General features: G+C 32.7%; 3 protein-coding genes across 3 annotated transcripts; 1 reads left to right on the top strand and 2 right to left on the bottom strand.

The window, feature by feature from the left end:
• Positions 1–13,069: 13,069 nt before the first annotated feature.
• On the bottom strand, positions 13,070–13,922 carry LOC146920718 (ribosome maturation factor). Its single transcript, XM_085714174.1, has 2 exons — positions 13,539–13,922; positions 13,070–13,432 (listed from the first exon to the last, which is right to left on the bottom strand). The coding sequence occupies exons 1-2, from the start codon at positions 13,810–13,812 to the stop codon at positions 13,308–13,310; spliced, it is 399 nt and encodes a 132-aa protein (XP_085570300.1). The 5' UTR covers positions 13,813–13,922; the 3' UTR covers positions 13,070–13,307.
• A 2,288-nt stretch (positions 13,923–16,210) lies between these two features.
• On the top strand, positions 16,211–19,158 carry LOC146920717 (uncharacterized). The gene is made up of 2 exons (XM_085714166.1): positions 16,211–16,724; positions 18,411–19,158. Exons 1-2 carry the CDS (start codon positions 16,594–16,596, stop codon positions 18,853–18,855), a joined length of 576 nt encoding a protein of 191 aa, XP_085570292.1. The 5' UTR covers positions 16,211–16,593; the 3' UTR covers positions 18,856–19,158.
• A 3,336-nt stretch (positions 19,159–22,494) lies between these two features.
• On the bottom strand, positions 22,495–26,795 carry LOC146920716 (Plastid-lipid associated protein PAP / fibrillin family protein). Its single transcript, XM_085714172.1, has 3 exons — positions 26,215–26,795; positions 25,125–25,320; positions 22,495–23,107 (listed from the first exon to the last, which is right to left on the bottom strand). Exons 1-3 carry the CDS (start codon positions 26,775–26,777, stop codon positions 22,799–22,801), a joined length of 1,068 nt encoding a protein of 355 aa, XP_085570298.1. The 5' UTR covers positions 26,778–26,795; the 3' UTR covers positions 22,495–22,798.
• Between the last annotated feature and the right edge of the window lie 987 nt (positions 26,796–27,782).

Below are 27,782 nucleotides of genomic sequence, written 5' to 3'. Positions count from 1 at the left end.
TTTTCTTTGCCGGTAGTTCTTACCTGATAATAGTTTAACCAAGGGAAATGCTAGCGAGTACCCCCTGGGGCACTCGTTAGCAAGACCCACTAACTAGTAGTCGGTTAGTTGGTTGTCTCAGCTTTCATAGGGATTGTTATGGTAGTTACGGCATGCATAGCTTATGTATTCAAGTGCACTCGATGCATCTACCAGTATTCAATCAACTCTTGCATTACACATTAATCAGAATTTCCTCGCTTTGCCCAATTCAAAATTTGTATGGTATCAGGCGCTAATGAGGAGCCTTGGTTGCCATTCAAATTTTTTTTTTTATTATTTTTTTTTAACATTCTTCATCTCCAACCTCTAAACAATTGGTCACTAGTCACAAACCCATCTAATCCGTTTTACCTCCAAGGTGAGAATAATCACTTATCCTTGTTTCTATCCCCATGGGACAGAGATAATTACTATGCTTGGGTTTGTGCAATGTAGCTCTCTATGATGTTGAAATAACTCAAGTTTATAGATGGAAGTTTGGAGCCACCTCTATCCTCAAACTCAATGTACGAACCTTGGACCCCCTATCCTCAAACTCCATATACACTAACTACATGTTGCTTTGGCAAATTGTGCCCGTCCTCTGCTCGTTTACATGATATTTTTGTAGTACAAAATAATAATACCAACATTTTCCCACCTTTTGGATAATACTACACAACAATCCTAAAACAAAAGTGTGGAAAGATTCTCAAGGTTATTAAAAGGTGATATTTTCAAGTGGCTGAAATTTAAGATCCCTATTGATTCCAACAGTGAATCTTAAGAGTGTGTTTGGATGGGGGAATGTTTTGAGGGAATGTAATGTTACGAGGGAATTCAAATACTTTGAGGTGAATTCCATTGTTTGGATGGGGGAATGTAATGTAATGTTGAGGAAATGTAATGTTACTAGTGTGCTGCCCGTGCGACGCACGGGTGGAATTACCGTCGGCCACAGACTATGCGATGTTAGCACGACATATGAACAAAAACTAAAACTATGAAAGTTATAAATTTTTTAGATAAGTTTGCACCAATTTGTTCCATGTCGAATTATGAAATTAATTTTAAGTTTTATAATGTGTTATGTGATTACTTGTAGTTGATTGAATGAGAACGATTGTTTGAAGGCAAGTTTCACTAATGTGAAGAAAAAATTGTTTGGTTTACCTATAAGCTGAATGACACCACCGGTCACCACGACATAGGATTGTAAACTAAGAAAACTAATTCTTGCACCACTTCATTTGGGATAACAAATGAAATATTTTTTTAAAACTCATTTAAGTGTATAATAGAAAACTCACAACACAAACAACTTACACAGAAACTATATTCTATGAAATACTTCCTTGCACACCACATTTACAGTTGAAATCATTGGGAGAAAAAAAAAAACTTCATTTTTTGGCAATTAATCAGTATAATTAAATTCCGATCGGGCATCAAACCGAATAAAATAGGCAAGTTCTATAATAACAATGAGTATTCAATTATTTTTATTCTTTGAAATTTGAAAGAAAAAAATTGAAGGAAAATTTGTAAATATTTTATCTACAAAAAAAAAATTGAATAAATTTTTTGAGATACTTTTGAAGGTGGAGATATTTATTTTCAAAATTAACTAATATAAGCTTTAGGTTTGGAATTGTTTTAGTAAATAAGTTTAAAATGAAAATTTGGACATATTGCTATTAACACCACTGTTTTAGGCATACAACCCCCATGAAATAACAAAAATTGGGTCAAAACCAACCTCCCTTATCAAACCCGGCATCTATTCTCTTACATTAAGTCAGTCATTTTCCCTTGCCGTCGCCACCACATTTTTCTCTCCCATATCACTGCCGAAATCGACCTTGTTTGGCCAAACAAACCACGTTTTCTTCATCCCTTCAGCCTTCTCTTTCATTTAACTGAACAAAACCATAAAATAAATATCTAGAAAAATGGATCATCCGTTTTAAAGGAGTTTTCTGAGCAACCCACAATTGTTTCATCAATTGAGTATCATGTCCTTCATTCTTTACTTCTCCTTAAAAAAATCCATGGAAGAATTACACTAAAATGGGTATTCATTTTTTTTCATTTTTCTTTCGATAGACAATTCTGCATATCTTATATTTTTCTTCTTCATTTTTTAAAATTAAACAACCGATGTTCTCTATTAAATTGATATGGTATTTGCATTCTGTCAAATAGGATTATCCCTCGCGGAGGGAACCTATGATAAGTCTGTTAAATAGTTTTGATTCTCTATGTTTTCTTTTCCCTCTTTTTTATGTATTGTTCTTGAAAAACCAAATTTGAATCAATCAAGCCCTTAGTTTAATGACAATTTTGTTTTTTGTAAATTTGAATATTTAAGCCTTCTATTATTATATGAGATTGCTACCGATCTGAGTTATTGAATCTAGAAACTGTGATTTTTCTGAATTCATTTTAATGATTTTATTTCAAATGTTCATGATAAAAAATTAGCTAGTTGTGTTGAAATGTCATATAAAATGCATTTGATCAATGCTATTATTGATGAATAAACTAAATTTTACACTAATGCTTATTGAATTCTAAACAATTACATTCCCGTTATTTTTCTATGGGTTAAATATGTTTTTAGTCCCTATAAATATGTAAACTTTTCGTTTTAGTCCCTCTAAAATTTTCCTTCAACTTTTGGTCCCTATAAAATTTTCAATCACTACTTTTGGTCCCTATTTTCAACTTAATTTATGTATTTTTTAATGAAATTGTGCAGAAATGTGTAAAATATTCTAAAACAATTTCCTGAAAAAAATTAGAATTTTTTAACAAAACACAAATTAAATATGAATTTTTAACAGTAAAAAATATAAAAATTCATATTAAATTCATGTTTTGTTAAAAAATTCTAAATTTTTTTTGGAGTGATTCTTATAATATTTTGAATTTTTTTGGAAAATTTTATTAAAAAATATGAATTCTACATATGAGTTTACTTTAAAAGAGTGATCAAAAGTGAAGATTGAAAATTTTATAGGGACTAAAAGTTGAAGGAAAATTTTAGAGGGACTAAAACGAAAAGTTGACATATTTATAGGGACCAAAAACATATTTAACCCTTTTTCTATTGGTGACATTTTGTAAATTATTATTTGTTCAAAGATTTAGTCTTGTTTAAAGTTAATTTGCAGACCGATAAATATAAATATCACTTATTTGCATGTTAACATTTAAGACTATTTAAATGGAATGCATAAAAAGCTTGGGATGAGAAGTAGAAAAAGATTAGATCATGTTCACAAAATTTTAGTAACTTTAAAAATAAAATTAGTAACTGTTGAAGCCGACCTGCATAGCCTACTACTCCCTCCATCCTAGATTAACTGAGTCAATAGACTATTTCACACAGATTAAGAAAAATGTATAAATGAAAGAGAGAACAGTGTTTTTGAGTGCCTTTGTCAAGTATTGGTGCATTCTTCTTTATCATAAATGTAAAGTAAAATATATTGAATTGAGAGTTGTGAAAGAGAATGATTATTTTACCAAATTATCCTTGTTAACTATTGGTTAGTTTTAAAAGTAATACTTTGGAAGTAGTGTGCTAAGTATTAATTGGAGCGTACAATTGAAAAGAAAAAGTTATTATTGCATTGGAAAATGACAGTGACATTCATTTTGAAACAATTTTTTTTGGTTAAAGCGACACTCATTTTGAAACGGAGGGAGTATAAATTAGAGTTGTAATCGGGAAAAAGTAATTAATGTTGTATTGAAAAGTGAAATGAGTCAAGATTTCGGGGACAATATTTTTTTATAAATGACTCAGTTATTAAGGGACGGAGGAAGTATTATCTTTTATAGGACCATTAAAAAATTATAAAAAAAGGAACCAACCAAAATTGGGAATCTACAATTCATAGGTTGTTATAGGCTTTTTTGTGGGCCACCCCCTATGAAAAACTTTGAGTTGAATATTTTATTCAACTTTAATTGTGGTGTCTTTGCTAGTGTTCTTTCTTCAATCTACAGTGGAAATGACTATCCTCAATTGTATAAGGGTTTGGATGAGGGAATTCAAATACTTTAAGGTAAATTGCCTAGAATTTTAAATTCTTTAAAATTTCCAAATTACCTAATCCAAACACACTTTAAGGCTTTGTTTGCGAGTTTGGAGGGGAAGGGAGGGGAAGGCTTGGGAAAAAAGGAATGAGCAAGTGGAAGAAATAGAGGAAAATGGGAGGGGAGGGCTTTGGGGGGTTAACTTTTCTTCATAATACTAAACCCTCCTCATTTGGGGGAACTAAAAAATTGTATTGGAGGAGGGTTTTGGGGGGTTTTGGAGGGTTTAAATGAAATTTTCATATTTAATCTATGTTGTTATATTATTTTTAAAATTAAAAATATAGTAATCATATACATTAATTTATCATTCTCTAAAAAACTACACTTTTACAAAATTTAAAAGATTTCTTCATTTTCCCTCATATTTTCCACCCCTCAAACCTTTCTCTTCCCCTCCCCTCTAAACTCGCAAACAAAGCCTAAGAGTATCTTAGTATTTTTTATATAATTGAAGGACATGGATGAAAACTTCAGAGAGAGCTTGCACTTAATAAGACTGTGACTGAGTGATTTAGTGCGAGGTCTTAAATTCTGTTAAATGGCCCACCACTGAGAATTGTAATTTTTTTTTTTTTTTTAGAGAAACTGAGAATTGTAATTTGTAAAGCATTTTATCCAGTGAATGATAACCCCTCTAATTATTGGTGGTAATGACAATTTTATTGCCATAGCCTTGATTCATTCTATTCTGAGAATCGATGGTAGGATCGCATGGCAAAATAGGACAGTTTTATTGTATTCATGGTAGAATATCCAACCCACCGTACGTTTAGCCATGACTCTAATTTAAAGCTTTTAAACGTGCCACCGTCGTACCACTACCAAACATAAGCTAAGATACACCTATGGCTGGACAAAATTCAAGACATAGTAAATTTGCTCTCGTTGTGGAAGGATTAACCATTCCATAGATACATTCTACTTCAAGCATGGACTTCCACCAGATTTGCAAAAAAGGGAAATAAGGCAGGAGTGAATTTCATCGCAATGAACCTGAACTAGCCGCATTGGTCAAAATTCTGCAAAATTAGGAATAAATTTCACACAAGAGCATAAAAAGTACTTGATCTTATTAAAAAAAAATTTACTTTATCTTCCGCACGAATCCAAGTTTTGATATCAATTTTTTTTTTTGTTACAAAGAGGGCAAATCCCAAAGAGAAAAGAAAAGTAAGAAATCAAACGGATATTTCTTGGCATCCAAGCTTAAAAAATATCATCAAACAAAAGACTCTCAAACTCGTTAGGGGGTGCCTCCGGAATATGAAAATTTACAAACTCTATGGAAATGTTGAAATTAGCAAGCCAATCTGCACTTTTATTGCCTTCACGTCAATATGAATAATTTTGATTGTCCAACTCAAATGCTTTCAAATACGTTGTACCAAAGTAGGAGTCATCCCACTAAATTTGCAATTTTCAATAAGGAAAATGTTAACGAGTGTCTTGGGGGGGGGGGGGGGGGGGGGTACAAGACACTCTTTAAGACCTTTAAATGACAATTTTTTTATGAAAGTTTGTGTAATTATTGTATTGGAAATTAAAATATTTGACTTTTTTACGAAATAATTTCTTATTTTAGAATTCTTAAAGAGTGTCTCAGAGACATTTGTTAGCAGGAGCCCTTTCGATAATCATATTGACCAACATCTTTGAGTCACTCTCCACTATAAGATGAATGGTCTTCTCCCTCCATGCCATACCCAAAGCTAGGTAGAAGTCCCACATCTCGACATAAAAAACATCACATGTTTCAATTTTCTTAAAGTAACATTTGATCATCTGCCATGAGGGTCCCGAAGAAACCCTCATACACCCTGTAAGATATCGTAATCTTATTCTCATGTTACAAACACAAACTCCACATTATCAACTCCTATATATTTCTTTCTTCAAAATAGAAAAACTTTATATATTTCTTAATTATAATTGCCACCCCAAATGGTGAGCATCTGCAAATAAGTATCATGGACCCGGGTTCTAGATATCACATTACCTATAATTTCATATACATTTATTGCTATTTCATTTAGGTACTGGTCCGATCCAACACCTTATAGCTCATCTATCTATCTATATTAAAATATACAACACTGACTCATTGATGTTCTAATTAAGGCTTTGCCCGCATAACTTAATTTCATTCATTACCATCAAAGTTAAGAACTCGTCCTTTACTTTCTTCCTTGGGTGGGAGTATACCTATCTAGATTTAGTTAGTTATGAATTGTTATTAGTTGTGATTGGTTATTTGTATCTAGAATCTCAATCTCAATATGCCAAAATTGTAAAGCACTTGGATTTAGATTCTCTTAAGTTGGAATTCGACGTGAATGTGTGATATAAGAGATCTCACTATTGAAATCACTTACTCCCCGACTCCCCGTTGTCAATTATAAGTAAATTTTAATTTTTTAGGTTCATTAAATTAATGATGTATGTGATTTATATTATAGACCAGATACACTATTAAGTGAATAAATCTAAAAAGTCAAAATTTGTTTATAATTAACAACAAAGGGAGTATTTTATAATTTGTGGGACCCAATTAATTTGAATTGTCAGATCACGGTATAATCCACTCGTATTGAATTCCGACATGAGAATCAAATTTTAATGGTGGATTCTTTTCATAGTCATCAGAAATTAGTGCTATTACATCATATTTTGAACAATTCTGGTTGTTTTTTTTCCTTCGAAAACTCAAAAGTTGAGTTTACGAGGAAATTAGACGGAGTAACTCACGCGTTGGCGAGAGTAGCCACGTATTTTGATTACTAACATGGGATGGGATGATCAAAATTCGTATTGGTTCATAAATTATTCAATAAGAATTTTCTTTTCTTTCAAGCATTCTTTCTTCCCAATCATCAATCTCAATTTTATTTTGTTCTGTCCTCTCACCCCTTCCCAAATCCCATTAAAAGGTAACCAAAGGACCTTAGCAGGTAGCTTGTCCATGTAGTACCAAGATGTTCTACTAAGCCATGACAACATAACAAAGAAATAAAAGAAAAAAGGAAAAGAAACATTGACTTCGTTTTAAAAATTTAAACAACTATAGTTGCATGAAAATGACCCTCTACTATCAACATAAAGTGATCATCACATGCATCCCTCTTCTTAATGTAGGTTTCTGAAATGTTGATGATGCAATGCGTCACATTGTCCCTGAGCATTTTTCATTTGAGACTTACATTAATGTTTATAATTCAAGGGTTGGTAAAACTAGTACTTACACTAAAATATAGTTGATTCCCATATAGACAAACTAGCATCATCAAGATTTTTATAATACAGCAACAGGTAGAAGAGTAGAAACGCTAGCACCAATGTATTTGGTGCACGTAAAGTGACCACACTTTTTTGCCCTTTTCCAACATATATTTTGTTATGTTAAGTTGTTTATAAAAAAATATAATATAAATAATTTTCTAGTAACTTTTACAATGTATATTTATTTTATGTCACATACTTGGATATGTGTAGAAAACTAAAAAGTAATACTAGTAGTATATAAATATCATGTATGAGTGGGGATTAATTAATTTTAGGAATAAGTTGTCTCAATCTTATTCTATGTAGCAAGCGAATCTCATTTATATATTTTAAGAGAAATGTTAGGAACGGTTTCTTTAACATGCACTTGTTTATTGAATAAAATCCTTATGGTTTTTAACACTTTATATGGGATATGTTTTCTAAGTATGAGATTCACATGATTTTTATCCAATAAAAATGTGAATGTTAGAAAGAAAATGTTCTATCACTTCTCATATTTCAATTAGGAAGAAAGTCAGGTCTTGTTATAAGTTTCCTTGAAAAAAAAAGTTTTGTTATAAGAATTATTTCAAATAATTTTTTTTTTTTTTGAGTAAATTACACTCTTCTCCCCTCAAAGATGTTTGAATTACACTCCCCTCCCCTCCCTTCAAATATCAATTAGATTTCTATCTTTAATTTTAACAACATACTATCAATTCGAACTCTATCTTTAAACATTCATTGTCAATTAAGTTCTTAACATGTTTTTTTTCCAGAAGGATTAATATAAGTAAAACTTAATGGAGTCATGAACATTTTTTAAATATTTATATTTTAACTTACTATCAATTCGATTGATATCTTTAACCACTCATAGTCAATTTAGTTCTTAACATGATTTTTTCAGAAGGATTAATATAAGTAAAACTTAACCGAGTCATCAATATTTTTCAAATATTTATATAATCCATGAGAGGTCAGTGAGTTGGATCCAAATATGGTTTTTGATAGAACACTATGACGTCATTTGATCCATGTAACCGACCCCACTTAGTGAGATAAGGCTTGGTTGTTGTTGTTGTTATATAATCCATGGACGTGAAAATGCAAAGGGAATACGCGCAGACACGGATGACGCCCTGCCATTGCAATTGCAATAACCTCTCGTCATTGTTCATATTCACGAGCTTGTTTTTGGCCAAATGCAACTCGTGAAGGTGTGACCCACTTTCTTTTTTTATTCAATTTAAATGTTGTTTGGTGATTCAACTTTAGCTTTACCTTACCCATCGTCATCATCAAGTTTTAATATCTAAATGCAAAACAAAAAGTTGTGGTGGTTATAGTGGTTAACCAATGATATTTTAAAGTGAAAAAGAACAAGGAGATATCATTTGTGTGAATGATGAAATGATAAACCTATGAATCACACCATGAATTTTTAGTGGTTCATTGTATTCCAATGGTAAACTTGTCCGCTAAGTATCAATTATATATTGTTTTGAGTATAAGGAATTCAAAGTTTTAATTATTTGCTTATGATTTTTGAGTCATGTGCATAGACAAAACTACCATAAATTTGTAATTGTTCGAGTGAAAGAAATTAGTAAAAATTTGTATTGAATTGTATGCTTGTGTTTTTGTAGCTTATAAACAACACCAAACTCCTCAACCAAACGAGACGTTTTTTTTGTAAAAGACAAAATCATGAAAGACTTACATCCAAAACGAACAATACCCCATAATATGACGTGACAGACTTGAGGCAGAAACACTTACTATTAAAACTTATGAACCAGAATTGCATGTGTTGTGATATATGAAGCTCAATACTCCGAATTGAGGAAGTATGTATACAAATATTTTGTAAATACGCGGGGTAAATATCTTACAAGTATTGTAATTTTTTTAAAACATTTTACCGCTAAAACTTATGAGATACATCAATGGTACATACTTATTTGTATTCTATCTTGAAAAGAAGAAGAATATAAATAAGAGGAGACAAGGTTATGAGACATCATTGGAGAGGTACATAATCCACTTGAAGATAGGGATGTATTCTTTGAATTTGCAGAGTTGTCTTTTAAACAACCAAACATAGAAGTCATACTTTTTTTGATGGTAACAACAAATGAGGTAATGAATTATTTGTTTTAAGTTCTTTTAACGATTTTTTTTAAAGAACAATATTTTTGTTGATATCCTAACATGAGATGATAAGAGGTGGAAATATATTATGATTTTTAAAATAAATTGTGATGATTCTATTTATGTATTAACGAACAATGTTAATGATTTTATTTAGGGGAGTCGAAGATTATTTCTTTACAAGTAGTGTCCTAGGCATATAATTTATTTGCTTTTTTTTTTAATATCTCTAAACCGTTTATATTGAATTTAATTTTTTTTTTGAGGGATGAATTTTAAAATATTTAAATATCCAAGTAATCCATAGAGTATTACATTCATACTTACATTTGGTCTATACAGCCAGGTTGCGATATATGGAGGGTTGAGGATTACATCAGAAAAAGCTTACTCCTTAAGTAAATTGGTCAATGAAAAGGTTTAATGTTAATTCCACCATCAAAAAGGTAAAGAGAAAGAAAAATTAAGGGTCCACGTCTAACCAAAAGAGTGTAGGGTAAAACTTTCTATTATAGAGAAGTTAAATTCAAATATTTTTTTTTATCTGGTTAAGTTAATAGTCTGAATTTTGATTAAATAATTTTTTTTCAGTAATTACAGATTAAGCATAAATATGTTTATTCGTGATTATATTTTAAACATACTTCACAATGTAATGAAGTGTTAGAAAATGTATCATCATGTTCTTAGATAGTAAACCATAGTTACATATGTCTCATGCTCATTATATATTATTGTAAACGTCAAAAAATTATATATTATTGTTGCGATATAAATATATATATATTTTATACACCAATGAGTCATGCGAAAGAAGCTAATCTTCTACAATATAATGGTGAATCAAAATTTATATCTCAACTAAAACATGTATTTATATTTAGTGTCCAACATAGTCTTGGAGATGATTATCTTTAGTAAAAATAACCTGTAAAAATGAAAAATAAAATATTAAACAAAAGTATAATATAATCACAATTACTTTTAAAGTTAGTTATTATTCTATGATGATGGAAGAAAGTATAAAAAAGTGTGTGAATATCTATTTAATCATATTTTATCAATTTCATATTTTTTTACAAAATATTACAATTTTTTTTTATCAAGTAGCTTAGAGACTAAAAATTCACTTTTAAAATGAATAAGTGATCAATTTTAGGTTTGAACACCAACCTCTAAATATATAATATGATGTCCATATTAAGTGAGTTATGTTCGCAGAGACTCATATCACATAAGCTTTATCAATAGTAAGTAATTTAAAACAGCATATTTTTTGAGCAAAAAATAGCATGTTAATAAAAAACAGAATTATTATTATTATTATCATTATTTTTATCATTATATTTCGTTCAAAAAAATTATTATATTATGTGGTATATTGTAAAATATGATTCATTTTAGTGCAAAATTTTATCTGGATGTTTATTATGTTGCAACATCATAAATATATTATTAAAAAATTAACCATAAAATACGGTGGATTCTAGGGTGAGGGGTCAATTAAGTCCCTCACCGGTGGACCATGAAGAAAATACCGTTTGATTGAATTAATGGTTGAGATTTATTCAAAATAAAATTGAGAACATTTATACATTTTAACATACAATCTTGTCCCTGTTAAATTTCTTCATCCTCTTAAACTCCCCTGAAATTTGTAAATGTAGAAGATGATTGCAGAAAGCATCTACATCCATTCGAAAATGAAAAAGCAGATATGGAAAAGTGACAGTATAACAATTTCTTTCACCAGACATTTTTACATCAATACAAAATGCAAAATTAAAGTCGGTATTGATAACTATTGTGTCAAAAGAGAAACCCCTAAAATTTGAAACTTTAATACTTCATGTTCATGGTGAAAAACGCTACAAGAATAATGTTAGGTTCTGGCCTTTTAACACACAAACATATAAATTGTAACTTTGGTTGAGATGAAGGTGATAAAAAATGGCCTTTGAACTTTAAAATTATTTGGAGGATTATTGCAAATCGATCTGCTTTTTTTGTGTCTTAGCAAACATATATAAGCAAAGAGAACTAATTAAAGTGTGTACATCTTTTTACAGAAGTTGAATGTTTGCCAATCGTAGTTAGTTACAATTCTTAAATTTTCCAACAAAAACGTTTACGCAATTAAGGTGAGGTAGATGAGGAAGACACAAGGGCAATGGTTGCATGTGAACATATGTTGGTGGTCTCATTTTTTATTTTAATAAATCTAGACCATTAATTAAATCTAATGATATTTTTGTCATGGTTCACCGGTGAGGGACTTAATTGATCCCCCACCTTAGAATCCACCATAAAATACACATACCTCAAGTATATATGTTATTTTTGTAAGAGACAAATATATATGTTATTAAATAGAGGAGAAAAAATATAAATTTTTGGTACAACATATACTCCAGATTTTAAAACATTGTTTAAGTACAAAAAGACACGTAAACATTTAAAAATAAAGTCATTGGCTACGTGTCTAAAAGACATGCTATTGCAACAAGAAATCAATGCTACGCTGTAATAATTTATTGGATAAATAACGCATTGTGTCAATTCCTTCGTCAAAGTATTCTTATCAACAATGTCAAATTCATTTTCAATTTCTCAATTATATGTATGATAGTTACGGTTTTTATTCGTGTCTCTTTGCAATAAGTGTACAATTGTTACATATTATTAGTACACTATTTGTCATTACGTGTCTCATCATATATGTCGACAGAACAGTTTAAACGATCAAGATGATACAATACATTCATCTGTGCATATTTTTTGGATATATTGAATTGATGAATGATTATCCCTACCGTTTCAATTCAATAGTAACATTATCCTTATTATATTGCTTCTTCTTTTTGTTGTGATACTTTTTATTCTATTGCTTGTTCATCATTGAACATGATTAGGGACCAACCAATCGAAAATAATAAAATTAAAGGTCCCACGTATGACCTACCATAATAAACAGCACCATTAACTACACTGGATTATGGCCCAACTAAGTTAATTGCTCATTCATTCCCAATAGTTCTTCAACAACGACACCGTTTCGTAAAACTTCTAACACCGACACTTTTTATTTACACCATCCTTTTTCCGTCCCGTTCCGTTTCCCTGCCTCAAAGGACACCACGTGTAACACCACTCAGCAGGTGACGCCGTCAGAACCCCTCTCAGACTCACAGAGACAGCAAGAATTAAAACACAAAATATCCAGCTGGCACTCTTTAACCGCAGCTCAAGGTGCAGTAACGGTCATAGAATCCAGCTGTATTCCATTTCCATCACCCTGCGCACCCACGGCTATCCTACGCCAATTCTTGTTTAATGGAGTACCACTATGAATTTATTTGTCAAAATCACAACTGTAATTATCGTGATTTTGCATAAACGAAGCCCTAGCTCTGCAGAATGACTTCTAATTTTTATAAAACTAATCATCAGAAGTCACTACGCAAAGTTGAGAACTAATTCATGCAAAATCATTATCATGACTATGGAATCCGACTAATCAACATGATACCAAACAACTATTTAGTAATTGAAAAAGATTAACTATTACAATGCAATTTATTTCCTATGATATATGAAATCAATTTTTATTCACTTTCTTTTCTTCTTGAGCGAACACAAAATCTAAAATAATTTTAGATATACAATAATAGTACAATACAAGTGGAGCAAGAATATATAGAATGGAAGTGGTAAGAGATGAAAGAAGAGAAAGAAGAACCCACACGTGTGAAGAGTTTAGCTTAAAAATCGGCGAGTTTTCTGTGAAGTTGAGATTTCGGTATCTGTTGTAAACTTCGAATCGCCAACACATCACTTCTTTTCGCAGCATCGTAATGCACTCCAATGTCACCATTCATCTCCGCCGCTAAAACAGATCCAACAACAGAAATTAGCAAAAAATTAACAAATTAATCAATAATAAATAAAAATAACTACGAAATTAATTTCGATTTGCATTGTTGTATTTTTACCTAGATGATGATTATTCGAGCGTTTGAATGCAGTGAATCCGTTGAAATGAGTTAGGTCTGAAGGTGAAGGAGTGTGAGAGAAGAAGTAAAGGATGAAGAAGCAGAAGAGAGTGAGTATTGGAATGAGGTGAATGAATTTATGCGGTGGTGAAGGAGGTGAAGAGAGACGGTGAGGTTTCGGTGGTTCATCGGCGATGATAGTGTCACCGCCGTTGATAACTCCTCCTTGAAGATGGAGCTTGGAAGAAGGTGAACCTAACGATTGTCTGTGCATCGTGGCGAAACTCAAAGACAGAGAGGATGAAAGCGAAACTCAGAAAATGCCAGAGTGTAGAGAGAGAAAGAGAAAGAAGAGAGAGATAGATACAAAGAGAGTGCAAGTGTGAATTTTATTATACTTTGATTCTTTTTTATATTTAATAATTTTTTGTTCTGTTTTTTGTTTTTTTCTGATATTATTTTTCTAGGCTCGTGACCCCATTGTTGCTATTCTTTAGTTAATTGTTTGTCCTTTTTTGTGATATCTTTTCTTTTACTCCTTCGTCCTTCTCTACACTTTTTCTTTTTCCTTTTATTCATTCACCTTTTTCTCCTTTCTTTAGTTAAAGTTGTGTTTCGCTTTGTAATTTGGGATAAGAAAATGAGATGAAATGAGAATATTATAAGGATAAAATATACTCCCTCCGTCCCGGTATAATTGACCTACTTTGGTTTTTCACACAGATTAAGAAAAGTGTATAAATGAAGGGGAAAGTGGAATATATTGTATTGCGAATGATAAAAGGAGTATTATTTAGTGTTATATTGTATTGGGAATGATGAAAGTTGTATTGAAAATTGAAATGAGTCAGTTATTTTGGGACACTTTTTTTTAAAAAATGGGTCAGTTATTCCGGGACGGAGGGAGTATTTCTTTTGGGCCTTACCGATTCTAAGCAATCAAAAATGAAATCAAATTTCTTTGTTTGGTTAATAATATCACATTAAAGGAAAACATTTTATGTGATAAAATGTTTAGCTGCATGTTTGTTTCTTTCAATTTAGGATATACTATGTGATTTTAACCAATCCAAATTATTTATTAGTAAAATATTGAATGATTTTCCCTTAAAAAAATCTTGATTGATCTTAACTTAAACAAATCGATCACGATTAGTCGATAATAGGTGTCAAATTTTATAGAATGATATCTTCAGTAATTTTTTTAAAATGTAAACTTCTCTTTTTATCAAGGAAAATGGAGAATATATTTAAAGGATGGATCCATATCTAATAAGGATTGGTTCAAGCCAATGAATATTGATTTAGTTGATAAATAGTCTAACTTCGATGTGAGTGCCTCTTTAATGAGTGATTTGTAAGTACATATAGTGTACACCTATTTTTATATGAATTAATCCAATTAGTTTGAAAGATGAGCATGCAAAGAGGGTACATGATAAATCTAACATTGTTAAATTTCGGAAACCCTTTCAATAGTATTCCGGATTGCAAGTCCTTTTGGTTATGGGTTGCAATAGTTCAAATTAAAGTAATTTTCAATTTAGCCAAAGTTAAAAATCAGTAAATCATTCTCGAAGAATTATGGTTTAAAATTTGGTCACACTCACCGGAAAACTTGTACATATTGGAAATATATTTTGTGGGGTGAACTCAAATGACAAAAAGGGATAAAATGGGAATTTTTTATGCTTTGAAGGGGGTGAAGGTATGAATGTAGGGTATAGGGTAAAATTTTCCAAAATCTATCTGGGTCAGATAAGACTATTGGCCTATTAAATGGGCAGCCCAACAACCATTTCTCTTAATTTGGGAGCCTTAGCCGAGACAAAATAGAGAATTTCTTATAACACCCTCAATCCTTCTCACGCACCCTTCAAAAATCAGAAAATGCACTAAGGGTTTTCGAATTTAAACTCCAAAATGTATTTTTCTTTCATTTTTGAAGTAAAAAATTAGGCACGGTCGTTTTGTTAACGGTTTAGTCGTGGCTAGCTAATTTTTTAAAAGGATTTTTATCAATTTGGATTCAAGAATACGAATAAATTAAGTAATTAGGATTTTATGATCCGAACAACCTTTTTAAATGATTTGAACCCCTCTTTTGCCTTGGTTTTGTTCGAATTTTAGTAATCACATTGTACTTTTTGACTCAAAACGTGATAGTGAGTTTCTCTTACGCCTTGGTTTGTTGGAATTTTAAAATTCGGACATGTGTTTCCTTTGTCCAATTTCTAAAACAAAAAAACAAAAAATGTATACAAACTTACTCTATGATGTCTTATCTTGATTTCTCATGTTTTCTCTATGTTCCAAGAATAAAGAGAAATGCTGAGAATGTTGATCATACTAGGGGAATCGAGTCTCAACCACTAACCTTGTTAAAAAAGAGCGCGAGTCAAAATGCAGAGTGAAAGAGGCCAAAACACACGGCAATAGTCAGAGCCACAAGATGAGAAACATGTAAACCCAAAAGCGAGTTCTTCTCCTCTCAACAATTCCCGTCGCGAAACATGTGATTATGTGAAGCACACAATCTGAGTTCTTCTCTCCTAACTGAATTACATTTATATAATATCGTTTTTTCTTCTCCATTCATAATTCCTTCCTACTACCACTTGAGTTTTTATATTTAACCCCATCATTTCCGTTGCATTTTACAAATCAAAGAAAAAGAAAGGTCAAAAATGACTTGAATTAGGTCAAAGAATATAAAGAAGGTATAACTAGAATATACGCACAAACCAAATATTTCAAGTGGGTCAACATCGGGTATGGGCCAGAAGGCCCATAGGCAAGAAAGGGTTTAGATGAGAGAGAAACAAAATCCAACGGCCAAGAAAGGGTTTAGTTAAAAAAACGCAGCAGCCGCGTCACCGTGAACGAGAAAATTCAGCAGCGCGAAGGAAAAATAAAATGTTAGAATAGAATGCAAACTTGCGGAAGAGGAAAAAGAAGAAGCGTGAGAATTTCAACTTATTGAAAAAAAAATCAGAGTAATATAAAAAGATCGAAAATCGAAAAATAGAAGAAAAAGAAAGTTGAAGATTTATCAATGGTGCTTTGGGAGATAACACTTGGAACTGCGTATTTCTTAGGGTTGAAACGAACCTATAAGCTTGCTCTCAAGATTCAGCGAAAAGTTGTTAGCCCTAAGTACCCTAAGACCCGTCAATTTCTTCATAGGTTTGTTTCTTCTCTTCTTCATCAGCATTTTTCGATTATGGAATTTGTGATATTGTTTTCATGATTCGCTCGTAAGTTCGGTATACATTTGTAGTAATGATTATTAGTATTCGATTTTGTGCATATCTTGAAATATGATCTGGTTATTGATCAATGATCTGTGTAATGTGTATTTATTAGTGGCTTATTTCTCACTTTTATCGTGTTTTGCTATGAATAATACTTGAAATTGTTTAACTGTGTGTTTAGATTCATTTTTGAATAGATTTTAGGACCTGTTTGGATAAACAACTTATTTGCAGCTTATAACACAATCGTTTATTATCGATATAGCTTGTTTTTGGTTCTACAGTAGCAAAAATTGATTTTAGTAAAAAAAGTAAGTTTATGTTTTGATACGTTCACGCAACAGTGTCTTGGACAATAAATTTGTGTGTAGAAATCATGTTTTGAGGCAAAAGATACAAACCTTAGATTCAAACATAAAATCTAATAAGGAACCCCTAAACATAAAATTAAACTGAATTAAATTGATTTCGTAAAAGTTATTATAAATTATTTTCACAAGTTATCTTGTAGAAATTACGAAAATGAGCTTAAAACAACTTATTATGAACAATGTCATAAGCTATTTTCATAGGTTATCTTGGAGAACTTATGAACGATGTCATAAGCTATTTTCATAACTTCCCCGGAACAATCTCACAAAAGCTATTTTCATAAGTTCATATAAGCTTCTTTATTAGAATGGATTCTAACTTGAAGCTAGGATTTGTATCTGTTGACTCAAAACGTGATTTTTACACACAAATTTATTGTTCAACTCACTATTGTGTGAATGTATCGAAGCACAAATAATATTAGTTAAACTTACTTTTACTAAAATCAATTTCACAAAATAAAGTTTTTCTACTGTAGAATTAAATACACACTAAATTGATTTTGCCCCAAAATTTTGGTTACTGTTAGACAAGAAATGATAAAAGTTAGCTTTTGTGCTGAGTTGAAAAAGTTATAATTGATTAGTTATAAACTTGAATGGGTTTGGTTTTGTATAAATGATTAGTTATAATTGCGTTTGAAGTGGAGTGATTTCTGTTTGGATGTTTTGATTAAGTTAAGTGTGATTTAAAACTTAAATGTAAATTTTCCAACCTTACACAAAAGCTACGGTATAACTTCTAGTGGAATTGAAGCTTGGAGTGAAAAATTAATTCATCTAACAACAACCAAATGTATGTGATTTTACTAAAATTACTGTGAAACCAAATGCATACTAGGTGTGTATTTGGTTTCACGGTGTTTATAGGAATTGACTGAATCACCAGACCAACATGATAATTGTTTGGTTATAATTTTGCCTCAAAGACTTTTGGACTAGAAATGATAAAAGCTAGCTTTTGTGCTGAGTTTAAGAAAAATTTAGCTTAACTCCTACATCAAATTTGTTTTTAGATAAGTTACTTTACTTCAAAGTCAATTGTACCCAAATCAATTTTATGAAATCAATCACATTCAAAATCATGATTACCGACTGTTCATTCAAACACGCCATCGAGAATTTGAAAACTGCTTTGCATATGCCCCGATTTTCATTTTATTGTTGTTTCTTATTTGTAGCTATCTGTCACTGAATTGTGTGTTATTCAATATCTTTATTGGTTTTCCTGCTTTGGTGCTTCACAGACGAACCCGTGCTGTATTTGATGTAGCAATCAAGGTCCATCGGAACATTCAAGACAGAGACATAGAAGTGGGTAGGAATGTTGGAAACTTCATTTTGCGATGTCTAGATCGAATGAAGCCCTCAGCACAAATTCGCAATCGTTCTAATCTGCCCAGCAGTGGCAGTAGCTCAAAAGAGACCATGACAAAGCATGCAACTGGCACTTCTAACCACAAGCCTCCCGGTCATTCTGGGCTATTCAAGAAGGACTCTGATAGGCACTTCTTTACCTCATCAAAGTCTTTTCCTACCATTTCAAGGATGATGATACCACCAAATCCTGCTGGGACTACCATCCATGGCAGGAACCTTAGTACCTACACCCCTGAGACATTCAGACAAAATTACAGAGTGAATTGGTCAGGGAGTGTTATCAGGAAGGACATCATGCAATGGATGCTGTAAAACTAGCTGTTCAATGTTCATCACTTACTGATGGCTTCCTTTGTTTAAACAGTGTTTAATCTCTACGAGACAAGGTAGTTGAATAATTTTTGTGGCTGATTTTGGAAATTGATGGTGATAGAAGCTTTGCTCTTGTCTCTTTGGACATTGTATGGCCTGTCAAGCTTCCTTTTGGATAATGGGTGGTTATGCCATAATTTATTTTCAGTTTTGGTTGGAAGAATTAGTTGTTGAGTAACCTCATACGGCATTCAATCTACCTGCATGTTTATTAATAATAGTGAAGATTGTGCATTCCTGTTATGATGCTATTTCAACATTTTATAGTTCCCACCTATTTGTGTTTATGCAACTTGCAGTCTAATCTTTGCCACAAAAAGTTCGTTTGATTTCCGTGTTTAGTTGTGTTGTTCGTACCTGCACGTTACCATTTCTATTAATTTCAAGGTTCCATTTGGATAACTAGTAGTGTTATGAATTTCTTTTCGGTTTTGGTTAAAAGAACTAGCTGTTAATACCCTCATCACATAATCTTCCTGGCATGCTGATCAATGCAGAGATAGGGAAGATTGTGCAGTTCTGTCGTATTTATTTTTTGAAATTTGCTTGGTCTACTTCAACCATGAGTTTCACATTGAAGAGTTTCATTTAAAAAGCGAGGCTTATAAATCTAGGAACTGTCATCTAATGGATTAGTTTTCTAAGATGAGCTCTCTCTTTTGGATTTATGCTCATAACGTTAGTGTTTTCATGAAGAGGCTGGGTTATTGAGTAGGTCTGCGTACAAAAGTGTTTGACCAACTTAGGTAAAGTGAAGTTATATCGAATGAAGTGTCGTTAAGTGCAACTGTCGCCTCTTGAATGGTGGTGCATAGTTATGAGTAGGAGTGTAAGTGGTTAGGACAAAACCGATGAAACCGAAAATCCAAACTGAACCAAACCGAAAAAATATCCGATCTTATTTGGTTCGGTTCAAAACCGAACCGAACCAACCAAAACCGATATCGTTTGGTTCGGTTCTCGGATTTTAATTTTGAGATCCAATGGACCGATAAACCGAACCGACCACTCCCCATTTTAGTAATACTATTCTTCATCACACACACACACACACACACACACACTTGTGATTAAGCTCAAAATTAAAGTCAAACATAAAATACTCCTTAATTCGTTCACTTTCTCCCATCTTCATCTCATCTCATCCCTCACACTCTATTTCGTTTATACTAAAAAAGAACACTAGACGCCATTCTAACCTAATCTACCGTTCCTCACCGTCGAGGGGATCGTCCATCTCATGTTAGTTTTTTCATGTTAACTATACAAAATAGCTTGAAAAACAGAGAACATGGAAAACAAAGTTCTATGAAATATTTGAGTATGTTGTATACATTAAATATAAATTTGTGAAAATATGAATTTTTTTAATTATATTTTCAAGCAAACCGATCAACCGAACCGATCCAAACCGAACCAAACCAACTAGGTTGGTTCGGTCTCTTTTAAAAAAAATAGTAAAAACCAAACGAAACCGAACCGATGAAGATTTCATTGGTTCGGATATTTTTTTGACCAAAAACCGATCCAAACCGAACCGTTACACCCCTAAATGAGTTCTATTAGTAAGAGTATAACCTAAGAGAGGAGCTTGTAAGTCTAGGTGCTCCCTTACCAGTCTATTGAGGTGGAATTTGCCTTGGGACTAAAATCTTAGGGTTGGAGAAAATGTAGAAAGTTAACTCTTCATCAAATTGGTTTTGATCTTCAATAACCAAACAACAACTATCTTCAACGTCTCCACTGATAACCAAGCAGCAACTATCTTCAACCTCTCCTCTTTTCAATTTCCCTTTTCAGACCACCTTATTTTTCCTACGAAAGGAATGTGTTAAACAACATTGAGTAAAGAACTTAACAGACGTTTGACAAGAACTCTCTTCCTACCTCCAGTAGTCATTTCCCCGCCAAGAACTCAACAGACATCTGGCAAGAAGAACTCACTTGTTTGTCTTGATTACACAGCTCAGACATGTGTTTTTTGGGTGTCCAAATTATGTAATTTGAACAAGTCAAGTATTTTGAGAAATGTGAGGGATGGAACAAGAAATCCACTTTGCACTCTAAGTCTGATAAATGCTACAACTTATAGTTGTGTAAGCTGTATATATATTTACAGAAGTACAAAAGTTTGTCCTTGACAAAACTTTAATTATAAAATATTGTAATGTAACATTTCATTCTCAAGATTGTGTCAAGAGTTTAACACTCGCCCTCAGTATAAAAACTGACAATGCTAATATTTTTCATTTTAAAAGAAAAAATTGGTTCATGCTAAAACTCAACTTGAATTTCACAGAAACCTTTTATCATCTCAAACTCAACCAAGTTCAAACTTGGAAATTTTTTGGTTCAATTTAATAGTTCGAAACAAATAAACCTAAAACCACACAATTAAAAGAACCACGTTTCCCCCACGGCATGGCATGAATCTAAAGTCTCCTTTGACAGATGCCTCTAATGTTTGGTGTTGCACTCCTTATGTTAAGAGATGAATAAGTTGAAACATAGTTAGAAAAAGTGGGATTTCAATATTAGAAAAGAATTTAATGTTAAGTGCAACTAAATAACCAAACTTGAGTAACAATATCACGCTTCAAATAATTTCATTTGTCTTCGTGGTACTCATAAGAATTAAGATATCGCTGTAAAAAGTAATATAAAAAATTGTAGATATTGTTTTCAACTTTAAAATGACCCAAATTTCATTTTTAAATGCTATTTATAACTCAATATTATCACCACCAACAATTGTTCTGAGCAACAAATGCAAATTGGTGCCTCGAGCTCGTAGCAAATTGGTTACTTTGCTAAAGGTCGAGTCGGATTTACCAAACAATCATAGTTGTACATATTTTTCCTAGCTTTCAGACGATATAGAAAGCATCTCATGTGAACAGGTATATTCTTTGAAAAATGGTTCAAATGGCTCAACGTGACTTAAGGTATTTTTTGCCAACAAAAGTTTGAATTAGGCATTGATATCTTCATTAGACTTGTGCCATGAATGAGGTGTTTGTTTTATTTTAAAATAAAATGACATCAACACCTTAAGATATAACCTAATTAAAATGACATTTTTGTTCTTACTTTCAAGTCCAACTAATTTATTAACAAACTCAATTTTTAACTCAGGTTCCACTCACTTGAGTCAGTTTGGTTCATCACAGGTCATAAGGTATAACTCTGATTTATGCATGTTTCACAGCTCCAACAAATTTCAAATATGTAGAAAGAAATAGACTTAGATCCTCTGTATCTCTACAACATTTATATCTCTTTCATAGAATCACTCCATTCTTTTTGTCTCTCTGAAATAATTCTCTCTTATTAAGGTTGCCGCAGATGCAACACAGATGCAAAGAACAAGGACAGCTCTTTTGCCTAGGATTTAAATCTAGCAATCAACATGCTGAGATTTTTATCGGTGTACAATAAAGGCAACGAAATTGAATCTACAACCTCATTTATACTACACAATTCTCTCACCACAAGATCAATCCTAGTTGCTTAGGAACATGCTGAGATAAACATTTTTATCACCATAAAAGCAGTTTCATAAATTTGATTTCATATTCCTTAACCCAAATCAATATATATTATTATTTCACCTAAGCTAATAAGGGGGTGAACATATCGTTCAAACATTTTATATATAACAGAATTACAGGTTTACAACACAGGCTCTGTATACTGTTAAAAAAAAACACATAGGCTCTGTATCCTTTAAATACACAACAGCTTGAAAATATAAAAAATGATACATTTTGAATATACCTTTCACATTTTGGGTGGGCAGAGGGAAATGGGGTGGCCGAATATAAAAAAGAAAAGATATATATTTTTTTTGAAGAAGTAAAAAAGAAAAGATTATTACTTCCTACTAATCAAGAAGGGGACTCCCTTCTCTTGCAAGGACAAACAGCCCGCCATCTCCCCTTGATATTCGCAAGTCCTTGTCAAGATATGTGGTAAGAAGCCAAGAGCTTGTCCTCTCACCAGGTATGGGAATCTTAAGAGGTGACTGACCTGAAATGACACGTGATATACTTGCAACCACATTCTCCAGAGGACCGAGAGATTGTTGCAGAGGCCCCAGGCTAAGATTTTGGCCAAAAATGTTTATGTTTTCTGGTAGGTCAATTTTAGACTTTATCTCTGGAGGCTGTAGTGATCCTTCTTTGAATGTAACCTGATTTCATTTAGAAGTGTTAGCAAGAGTTTCTAGTCATATGCAATCTAAAAAGTTCTAAGCAAGCTGAGGAAACTAATGATTAACTTATAACAAAGGGTAGCATACTTATAGCAATATCACTGACATTAATTCAACAGACAAATCATATTTGCATGACAGAGCAGCGGGAACTATGTATTAACGAAAGAACAAATACAACGTGACTGGAAGCATCAAGTGTCAACAACTATTTCTTTAACTACTCAAGTACAAAAACAATACTGTGAACTCAGGAAGTATAAACAAATACAATACATACAGTATTGCAAGCATATTCTTTATTACGTTGCCATCTTATTGCTTAATACTAAGAAAAACATTTGTCGGTTTTCACGACACAAACAGAAGAGCTTATGAAGGAACAATTATAGAACTTAAAAGTTCATATATAAATTAAGTTGATTTTTCACGGCTATATAAACTATCCTATACCTTCTCCTTTTTATTTCTTTTGGGTGTAGTCAAAGATGCCCAAAGGCACAGCTAAGGAACTAAGGTAGTATGCCAGTAGGGTCAGCAACTCTTGCTGATCGAGTTGCTTCCTTTCAGAAAGATGCAAACCAGTAGTACCTTGAGCAATATGTATGTGTTATTGTTCAGACGAGACAGGCTCTTAACAGCTTATTAACAATTGGAAGAACAAAAACCCACAAAACTCAACCGTTTAACTTGCTAGGTGATAGAAACTGAGAATTCAAGTATCAATGGAATAGAGATTTTATTAACGGAAAACTGAGCAAATAGCTCTTACAGAAGAAAAGGAAATAACCAAGGGAAAATATCCAGAGCCTATGGCTCCTACCAGAGATAATTTTCCTAACCAACAAATCACCAAAAGCATGAATGATTCTCTCACTCACTATCTCATCATTACATACTCTCTCATCTAACCACCTAGAGAATATTCCTACCACCTCACCAATTGTAACTAATTCTTCCCTGCACCCCCCTTCCTTTTCCTGACATACACTTTCCAAATTGCTGACCTATGGGGGTCAACACCAGTATCCACATGGAAGCCTGGATCAGGCCCACAAGTCCTATCAATACTCCCTCCGTCACAAGCAGCCATGTTGATAGGACTCTGTGTTTGGGCCTTAGTCCAGTAAGAGTTAGTGGGGATATTCTCTGTATATTATGAACATTCTGTTATAAAAGTGAGGGAAAGGTAACGTGTAATTAATTGAGAAATATTGTCAGAAGTTGGTTAGTAGAGTTTCCCTCTGGTTAGAAGCATTGTGCTCTGGTAGGAGTGTTCACACTTCACACTCTGGTTCATCTCTTTCTTTTCTGTTATTCCACCATTGTAGAGCCTTTGTGCTCAACCTTTTCCATAAATAATATTACAGTTTTGTTATCTTGATTTTACGGATTCTATCACTAAGTCTGAAGCTAAAGGGAAAAAACTAATTGAGAGTCTTAATCACTCTTGGGAGCAACCAACTAAGGCTTTTGTAAATTGAACATCTTAATTCTTTATAGCAAATATGTTAAAATGTTAATGCTTGACTGTTTGAGTAGTTAATTTAAATGGAAAATTAAAACAGCATTGTCAATTATTTTCTTAGATATGATAGGACATTAAGGTGTGATTTGTTTTGTATAACCCATCTCATCTAGGGTTTTTTTAAAAAACAACCCACAACTGCAAGTGTAGCCACGACATCATGGCTCTTTGTGCCTCCGCAATCACAACACAACACAACATCAATTGGAGCTGCATCAGCCATATTTCACAGTAACTTACTAACTTCACTGCAACTCTCCACAATATCAAGGATTGTGACGGCTATCTAAAAACTTGATACTTATCTAATGAGAAAAGGCTTTGGTTATTGTTGTAGTTAGATATGTTAACTATTTTGCCTTTCACCTACTAGGTTTGCTCTTTTTTTTACCTCTTTCACATGACAGCTAGAACCTTTTTGCCTTTTTTCAATTTAGTAATGAAATGCGAAGGTTTTCACGAGAATACCTGTATTCTTGCAGGGCTTCGAACTTCAAATGAGGCAGATGCACTGAAAGATGATGAGGCAAAAGGGCTAGACAATGTCACAGAGTTCACAACAGTGGAGCTATAGGTATCAATTGTTTGCAAGATTTTATCCACCTTCACCAAAGGTAATGCTCCTGCTGCTAGAAGAGGCAACAGTTCAGAAGATGCTGTGTACCTGAGATCAGTTTGACAATCATAGAAACAATAAGCACTTCGATTAATACTCACTAATACAACACATTTTGAGTTAGTTACATCCGTGGCAAAAATACCTTCGTTTCTAAGATACAAAATCCTCTATGTTTTCAATGCAAAGTAAAGGCCTGTTTGGATTGGCTTATTTTGACTTATTTGAGCTTATCTACTGGCATACGTTTTATGAGACTGTTTGGGAGAAATTATATGAAAACAACCTAAAACATTGTCAATAAGTTGTTTTCAGCTTATTTTCATAAGTTCTCCAAGATAGCTTGTGAAAACAGCTTATAGCTTATACAAAAACAATTTAACTTTATTTTACCTTTTGCAATATAAATAGTTTATACATAAGTGTTTATCATGATAAACACTTGTACTATAAGCTGCAAATAAGATGTTAACACAAACAGGGCCTAAGTTCTAAATACTCCCAACATTAAAAAGATCATTAATTCACACTTTCATTGTCTATGTAGCACTGACACTCCACATTGAAGGCGTGGGTGCTGTCAGACACGGGTCAGAGTCTGACACGACACATTTGGCTACACATTACATACAAATACAAATATTTCATATTTCCAACTTATTATCAGTGTGACGTCTCAATGCCCTGTCCGGTATCCGTGCTTGTGCTTCATAGTATATTTATACAGAGATTCCCAACTATGATGTCAATCAAACTTTCACTACCCTATGATTAAAATTTGTAAAAGACTCATTCGAAAGTTTCACATGTTTGAATTTAATTATAACTATATCAAATTTAAACACTTATTATAATACTAATACTAACATTAAACACTTGATAATTAAAACAGTAATATTAAACAAAATGAAATTCAAAACTTGCAAAATGATTCAAACTTACAGCAACACCCAATTTCCATTAAGAAGCTCTGGTTCCTCAACCGGAGCAGCGGTAGGGTTAGAAGCTTCCAGCTGAGCCACGAACTCCGACACTTCAGCTCGAACCTCCGACCCAGCTCGAAACCCAAGCTCAGTCCCATAAACCGTATCAACAAGAGCACGTTTCAACCCCTCAAGCTCATCATTCCCTCCTTCCTCCACCGGAGCTTCGGTAGCAGAAGCCGGAGTTCCATTTCCAGCATCGCTATAACTCCCGGCGTCATTTTTCGCTCCTTCTCCCCATTCATCCTCGTTCTTCGAAGGAACCGAACCTGAAACCTTGGAGGATAAAGATGGTTTGGCTTCGGGTACGGGTTCGGATTTCTCACCCCATTCATCGGAGATATCGGTGGATGGTATATCAGCGTCTCCGATGTCGCCGGTGGCGGAGATGAAGCGGAGAGAAGGGAATCTGTGAGAGCGAGGAGAGAGAGAGACTCGAGAGGGGAGAGAAGAGAGAGAAGAAGGTTTAGGGTTTTGAGAGAAGATGAGAGGAACACGTAGTGTGGAAGAGAGAAGAGACATGGCGAAACGGTTGAAACTGAAAAATTTGGAGAAATGAAATGTGTATTAAAAGTGAATCACCCAAATTTGGAGAAATTAAAAATATCAAAGAAACTCGTCGAAAGTGTATCACCCAAAATAAATAAATAATATCCAAATATAATTTTTTTTTAATAAAATAAAAATATGAATACTTATTTTTTTTTGCTTAAAAATCTTCTTTTTGTTGTTGTTGTTGTTCTTGGCCCTGCACTACAATCCACCACGTGATACCATTTGGAATTTGGATGGCATCATAAGACTCCCTCAATAAGTCGAGGACGAAGGTCACCCACAAGGCAGTAAGACCTATTGTTATACTACCTCCGACCTGGTTTAATTGACCTACTTTGGTTTTTCACACAGATTAAGAAAAGTGTATAAATAAAGGAGAAAATGGAATATATTGTATTGAGAATGATAAAAGTAGTATTATTTAGTGTTATATTGTATTGGAAATGATGAAAGTTGTATTGAAAATTGAAATGAGTCAGTTATTTTGGGACACTTTTTTTTTTAGAAAATGGGTCAATTATTCCGGGACGGAAGGAGTATAAAGTTTTTCCATTTTACGCCTCTTTAAAGAATAGTCCATACATTTCATTAAATGTTTTTTAAAATCCTCACATTTTATCTTCGTTATCAAAATTGGTCTCTGCTGTTAATTCTCTAACAGAATGATTAGTGGGTTCCAATTATTTTAAGCTTAAATATGTTTTTGGTCCTTACATTTTGCGTGACTTTAAAAAATAGTTCTTCCATTTCAATAAATGTTTTTAAAATCCCTAAAATAATAAGGACAATTCTTTAAAGTCACGCAAAATGTAGGGATCAAAAACATATTTAACCCTAAAATAATTGATACCCATTAACTGCCACATCAGCATTCCATTAGAAAATTAATAGCAAAGACTAATTTTGATGACGGAGATAAAATGTGAGGATTTTAAAAACATTTAATGAAATGTAAGGACTATTCTTCAAAGA

Source organism: Medicago sativa, chromosome 5, assembly GCF_051527215.1.
Source record: "Medicago sativa cultivar Bolivia chromosome 5, Bolivia_mono, whole genome shotgun sequence".
Lineage (NCBI taxonomy): Eukaryota > Viridiplantae > Streptophyta > Magnoliopsida > Fabales > Fabaceae > Medicago > Medicago sativa.
The sequence above is the reverse complement of the archived record's forward strand: the minus strand, read 5'-3'. Positions and strand labels throughout refer to the sequence as shown.